The sequence below is a fragment of the Pyricularia pennisetigena genome, chromosome 3 (assembly GCF_004337985.1).
Source record: "Pyricularia pennisetigena strain Br36 chromosome 3, whole genome shotgun sequence".
Lineage (NCBI taxonomy): Eukaryota > Fungi > Ascomycota > Sordariomycetes > Magnaporthales > Pyriculariaceae > Pyricularia > Pyricularia pennisetigena.
The window spans coordinates 5,965,354-5,971,353 of record NC_043742.1 but is presented as its reverse complement, the minus strand read 5'-3'; the positions used below and the strand labels follow the sequence as shown (position 1 = coordinate 5,971,353).

Genomic DNA, 6,000 nt, shown 5'->3' with positions numbered 1-6,000 from the left:
CGCAAAGAACATATCCTATGCTCCAGAAACCACGAAGCCCTCTTTTTTTCTTCTCCCTACTCGGCCCATCCAAACACCTCGGAAATGGCTAGGGTGTTCGACCGGAAGCCAAACAAGCTGACAAAAACGACGACTAGGTCAACCAGCAGCAATACCGCGGCGGCCATCATGAACCTGGGGCTGAAGACGCGGTAGAGCATCAAGTGGCGCCGCAGGTGTGCGGCCCACACCATGGTGGCCAGCGACTGGACGGCAAAGTAGACGACAAAGACGGCCAGCACGCGGGAGCTCACGAGGCCCAGCAGGCCCTTCCTCTTGGGGTTGACCTTCCAGAGCAGTAAGAGCGGCAGGCCGGCGGCGGCCAGGAAGTGAGAGGCGAAAGTGTTGAGGGCGACGAGCAGGGGACTCCATGGGTATCGGATTGAGAAGAGCGGGACAAAGGCCGCGTCCCATTGTATGCTGCTGAGAGCGCCTTGGTGGCCGGTCTTGAAGAAGTGGAAGCTGGCTAGTAGGGCCAGGATCGCGGGCCCGATGGGACTTTTCGCCGGTGTTATGTTGTTGAGGTCTAGGATCTCGGCAAGCGACAACATCTGCCACATCATTATGGCCAGTGAGCCTTGTCCGACGGGCTTGGTGATTATAATTAAGGCGGAGAGAATGTTCAACGGCAGGATCAGGTATCGAGCACCGTGGGCGTTGCCGTACCCCAGGACAGTGATCTGCGCCCGTCCAGGATTGGCAGGGTCAGCTGCCGTCAGGATTGATACGGATGGAGGGGCCCAGACAAAGGCAGTCGAGCCAGCAATGACAGCGATTGCAAGCGTCAACTGTGCAACATAGACAGACAGCGATTTGAGGATCCCTTCGGGAAGTTTAGCTGACACAGGAGGCCAGCCAGAGTTATCAGCTGCGTCGAGTGCCCAATACAGGCATGACAAGAAGAGGGTGACCCGAAGAACCAAACCGATCCACGTTGGAGCCAGGCCTTCGTATGATTTGGTGGGCGTCAGGTATGCCTTGATCACGGAAGGGAGGACTGCGAGCACCATCAATGGAATGAAGAGCTGCCAAGGGGCTGAAGTTGATGAGGTAGCGGAGGCGTAGTAGGTCGATCTGCAGTACGGCATCTGCTCCTCACGACAGAGCTTGGAAAAGGATGCGAGTCTGGTAAGCAGGACGAATAGTACGCCATGGTAGACACCGAGCGTCCGCTCAGCCAATCCAGGCAGGCGGAAGGCCGAAACTGCCGCAATGGTGCCAAAAGTACTGAGGAAAAAAAGGGTGATCGAGTCTTCCCAGATGGTGTAAGAATTTGACGCAAATCCAACGGATTGGCTGACGACGATGACAAACGAGAGCCATGCCCAGACCGACGATGGTAAAAGGGCGGCGAATGACTTGCGTCCAACGCCAAGCAAGGCTGTCAGCACGGCAACGATGCTCGTCAATGCCGTGATTCCAACAGTGGTTTTCCAGGACCCTGAATTCATCAAAGTTTGCGCAGCAACACCCAATGCTGCCCCTGGCAGACTTCCAACCAACGCAGACTGTACCAATTTTCTCTCGAGCAAATGTCTGACCGAGAGGTCTTTCTCCCCATTGACAATAGCCTCGAGCTCCAACTTTCGCTCCGCGATGTCCAGGTCGTCGTTCTCAACAGCGACAGACCCGGCACTATCATCACTGTCCCTTGCTATGTACAAAAGGAGTGCCATCAGGCCAAGGGCCATGTTCAGGATCCCAAGTATCATGCTTGGGATATCGAAGCGAGCCCAGAGTCCCTTGCAGATTGCGAGGGTCTCGGCTTGGTACTGCGCGAAGAGTGAGTAAGCGTGTCGCAGTTTTTCTTTCTTGGAGCCGGCTGCAGCGATGGCCGCTTCGGCCGAGGACCAAGCCTCAGCAGGTGTCCCCGGGCCAGAGGCCTGGGCAATACCCCGGGCAGCGAAATATGACGACTGATACCGCCTGAGGCCAGCTGCGGCCACCCTGGATGCGGCTGCAAGGTTTCCGAAGGCATCGCCCTTCTTGCCGGCAAATGCTTCCTCGATGGGCTGGCCCAGATTGTTATAAGGAACCGGGATGCCAAGGAGCAGAGCCAGGGTGGGTACTAGGTCGATCTGGTTCACGGGCCTATCCTTGGCCGTGGCAGGTGGCGCCGCGTATTCAGGCTTTGTGCGCCCAAACACCGGCCTTGAAGAGTACATCCAAAGCGCAGCCTCGACCTCATCGTCGCTCTCACCACCATGGTCACCCTTGCTGTCCATCCCGTGGTCCCCCATAACAACCAGCAGCGTGTCGTCATCAATTGTGGCCGTGAGATTCTGGATGAACGAGTCCATCTGTCGTAGCTTCGCCGTCATAGCCGTGTGTGAGGGGCCGTAACGGTGTCCTGCATGATCCACACCGAGGAGATGCCCGATCACCACATCCCATTCGCCTTTGCGCTCCGGTTTCATCAGGGGAAATATGTGCTCCAGCACTCCAGCGTCGACGGTGTGGAGGTCCCAGACGTTGAAGCTGTCGTATGCCCGACTGATGTTGGGCTCGAAATAGCCCGGAAAGAGCGTCGTCCAGGTATCATCGCCGAGGTGGACAATCTTGCGGTCCGCGTCGCGAAGCTGCATGAGCAAGTTGTCCTCTTCTATCGCAGTGCCCCCAAAGTTGCTGCCTAGGTCAATGAACGTGGGCAGCGTGCCTGTGGTGAGACCCTTGAGCCTTTGGAGCGTAGCCGTAGGCGGATCCGCAATAAAAGGGCGCAAGAAGGCATTGTTGGGCTTCTCGACTGCCATCCGATGCATAAAAGGGAAAGCGTTGTGGTATTCGGCCTGGTCGTCCGCCGGAACCACAAAGTCGTAGCGCAGCGCATCGATCAAGACGACCACAGCCTTTGAGAACGTCTTGGGATGCCAGCAGCCACCGTCTGGAGTACCCCTCCCCTTCCAGTCCTTGACCCCGAGCAGGTTGCCGTTGGGAAGCGCAGCAGTCGGCGGCTCCGCACACGTCGACTTCTCCTCGAGCACAAGTCGCGACAGCAAGAAGCCCGAGGTGAAGACAAATATACCCGCCGCGTGTATGAACAGCACCCAGACCCAGAACCAGACCGTCCACGTCCACTGCGACTCGAAGCGTGCCTTGCGCCGCCCTTCGAGCGCGTCTCGCAATCTTGTCTGCTCCTTTTGGAGGGCATTCAGCCTAGATTTTGCCTCAATCTGTTCAGGTGTGAGGGCCTCTGCCCGCGCCTTGGCCTCCTCTGTTTCCTTAGCCTTCTTTGCGGCGGCGAACTGTGCAGCGATGGTCTTGTAGTCTTGCGTCGCGGGGGTGCCGGTTTTGCTGGCTGCCGCGGGGCGCGTCTGTGGCGTCTTGCCCCCGGGTGCTGCGGGGGGCTTGGGTGATGAAGGCATTGTACTGGCGGGGGTTGAGTGTTCAGGGACTATGCGATACAGTGAGGCCTGAAGCCTTGTTTCCAGGGGAGTGGTAGTTTCGTTCCGCAGCTGTTCAAGAAGGAGTCGTGATATGGACGGACTGGAAGCTCAGGATGCCATCAGACAGCTTGGCCCAAGGCCATTGCGTTACGGAATTGGTAACAAAGTACAATAAGAACAACAAATGAAATTGGGAGACCAAAACAAAAGACAGCGCACGTAAGAGAATGGAAAGCAATGGAGAGAGAGAGACAGGAAAGCAAAAAAGAAATTTGGAAGGAATGAAAGGAACTACAAGGCCACTTACTGTTGAAGAAAGTCAAAAAGCCTAAAACTTAGCGATACTCTGGTCCGGTTTACCGAATTGACTTGGGAAAAGATCGGTGTTTACTAGTGGGGTTCCCGCAGCGGCCCCACAACTGCCGTGAGTGCGCCGTAAACTTTTTAGTGTGTTGATGGCGTCCAACAACTTGGGGCTCAAAGGACAAAAAGTAATGTAAAATTTGGGCGCTCCGGGTTTTCAACAACCATCATTTCATTCGGCAACTTGCCAATCGTGGAATTTCAAGGCAATGTAAGGTATCACGGAGGCACCTCGTGCATCAAAGATGGCTAATCTCACGAAAATAGGGCATAGATTAAACGTCGTAAGGACGCATATCAAACGGTCGTAAAGTTAGCGCTAGTGATAAATTTCGGTGCGTACTTGTCTTGTAATGAGTCGTAATTATACTGTATTAGAATCTACAGGGAAGAATGTCACTAGTTCTAGTCTTCTTCAACTGCGTATCGACCTCCAAACTGGATGTAATTTGACGTGATCCAGCTATGCCCTCGACCCGCAGCCAATCGATGGCACAATTAGGCCTGTATGTACCTGTTACCTGGTGCGAAGATACTGGGTATCTAGCATTTCCAACGCATGGGCCAGCCCGCACCGAGGCGGCCCAGGATATTGGTTGAGTGATTAGGGTTGGATTAACATTGAGTAAGAGTGGGCCGCAAACTATATTCTGCGTAGATCTTCCGAAGTCGTAAGGTATATTAATACGACAGCGGCCTTCAAAAGTCGGGCGCGACATATGGGTAGCACCCAACTTTAGCGAAAGGTTTGATCCTTCTCCTTCAACCCTCCGATCTTTTCAATGTCGATCGAGTAAAATTGTGATGGGTTCTCTTTCTGGTAAGCAGGAAGCTGCTCGTCGTCTTGCAGGGGCTCCATGCCGACAGCGTTCTCACCGACACGGACCAGCATAACACGGCCACTCCTGGGCCTACCGGACTCGTCATGCTCATCGGGGAAGGTGATGTGGATCTGAGGGACGTTGTCAGGCGAGTGGGGCGGCGATTGGGGGTTCGCCAGCATAGGTTGGCCGTCACGGAAGACGAGAACGCTATGGCGGCCATCACCAACGGGAGTTGTCTGAATGGTAAGGCGGCGGTGGTTCGGGTCGCGCTTGCCGGCAGCCTCGTGGTACTGTGGCAGCCCCTCGGCCCGCATTTGTTGTTGGAGCTTGATGCGGCGGAGCAGGAGGAGCACAGCAGTCATGAGGATACCCATGAAGAAGAGGGCGAAGAGCACAATCATAAGCGTCATTGTGCTCTCGGTCCGGGGCTCGTTATCCATAGGGGAGCGAGCTGCGATGTTGCTGCGTGCAACGAGGAGGGTTTCGGTAATCTGCATCGTTTCGATGTGTGTTTGTGCGATATTCAAAAGGGGGGTAATTCAACAAATGAGCGTAGTGAATATTGAATCGGGAGCTGGCCCTTGATTCGAAGTGATTATGGGGAAATAAGACCGAGGGGTGCTGTCTCTCGACAATTTCGAGGGAACCTGTAATGTTTCGATATCGAGATTAGTACCAAACATGATGATGATGCATGGCTGTCGAGTCTTGTGTGAGCAAAACACCGTCCCCCCAAGAGACGACAATATTGTTGTTTAATATAATCATCTTAGTCTGTTTGATGATGCATTCCAGGCTGAGATGATAATAATGATAATAACAAACATGACTGATTGCCTTCTGGGCATGAGTGACATACCAATGCAAAGGAAGCGAGTTGAACAAAAGGCTTCTATTGAGATGCGTAGGTTCCAAGCACGGTCAAAATATCAGCAGCGAAAGAAGGAGCAAGCGACACAAAAGATTGGACGGGAACAACTAAAAGAGTGAAGTTGAACCCAGTTGCTGAAAGCACACGCCTAAACGATGCGAGAGAAAGCACGTTGTTGAACGACGACGGCGACGACGGCGAGAGGGAGGGGATGGGAAAGGAAAAAGAAGCAAACAAGGCAAAGCACGCAACAAGAAGGGATGAGGGAATGTACATGAAGGATATCCCCCGAGGCGCAGCCTGTCCGTTCGTGAGATTGTGGCTCTAACCCCATTGGTTTGTTCCCTGTAAGTGGATTCTGTTTTTGATTTGCAACGAGGAATGCAACCAATCTCGACAAAAAAAGTCGAGGCACCCTTGTTTACCGTGCCTTGATTCGTCCGTGTGCACTTAATGCACTTGGGATGACAGGCACCCGCGAAAGAACAGCCCCCTCTAGACCCCTGTAATGGTGGGGACG

The 6,000-nt window shown here is 54.1% G+C and overlaps 2 protein-coding genes across 2 annotated transcripts; both read right to left on the bottom strand.

Annotated features, from left to right (window-relative positions):
- Positions 1-56: 56 nt before the first annotated feature.
- Positions 57-3,401, bottom strand: PpBr36_03360 (uncharacterized protein; the record flags this gene model as incomplete). Its single annotated transcript, XM_029890532.1, has 1 exon — positions 57-3,401. One exon carries the CDS (start codon positions 3,399-3,401, stop codon positions 57-59), a length of 3,345 nt encoding a protein of 1,114 aa, XP_029753596.1.
- Positions 3,402-4,521: 1,120 nt separating this feature from the next.
- On the bottom strand, positions 4,522-5,106 carry PpBr36_03359 (uncharacterized protein; the record flags this gene model as incomplete). The annotated part of the gene is made up of 1 exon (XM_029890531.1): positions 4,522-5,106. One exon carries the CDS (start codon positions 5,104-5,106, stop codon positions 4,522-4,524), a length of 585 nt encoding a protein of 194 aa, XP_029754443.1.
- Positions 5,107-6,000: the final 894 nt, after the last annotated feature.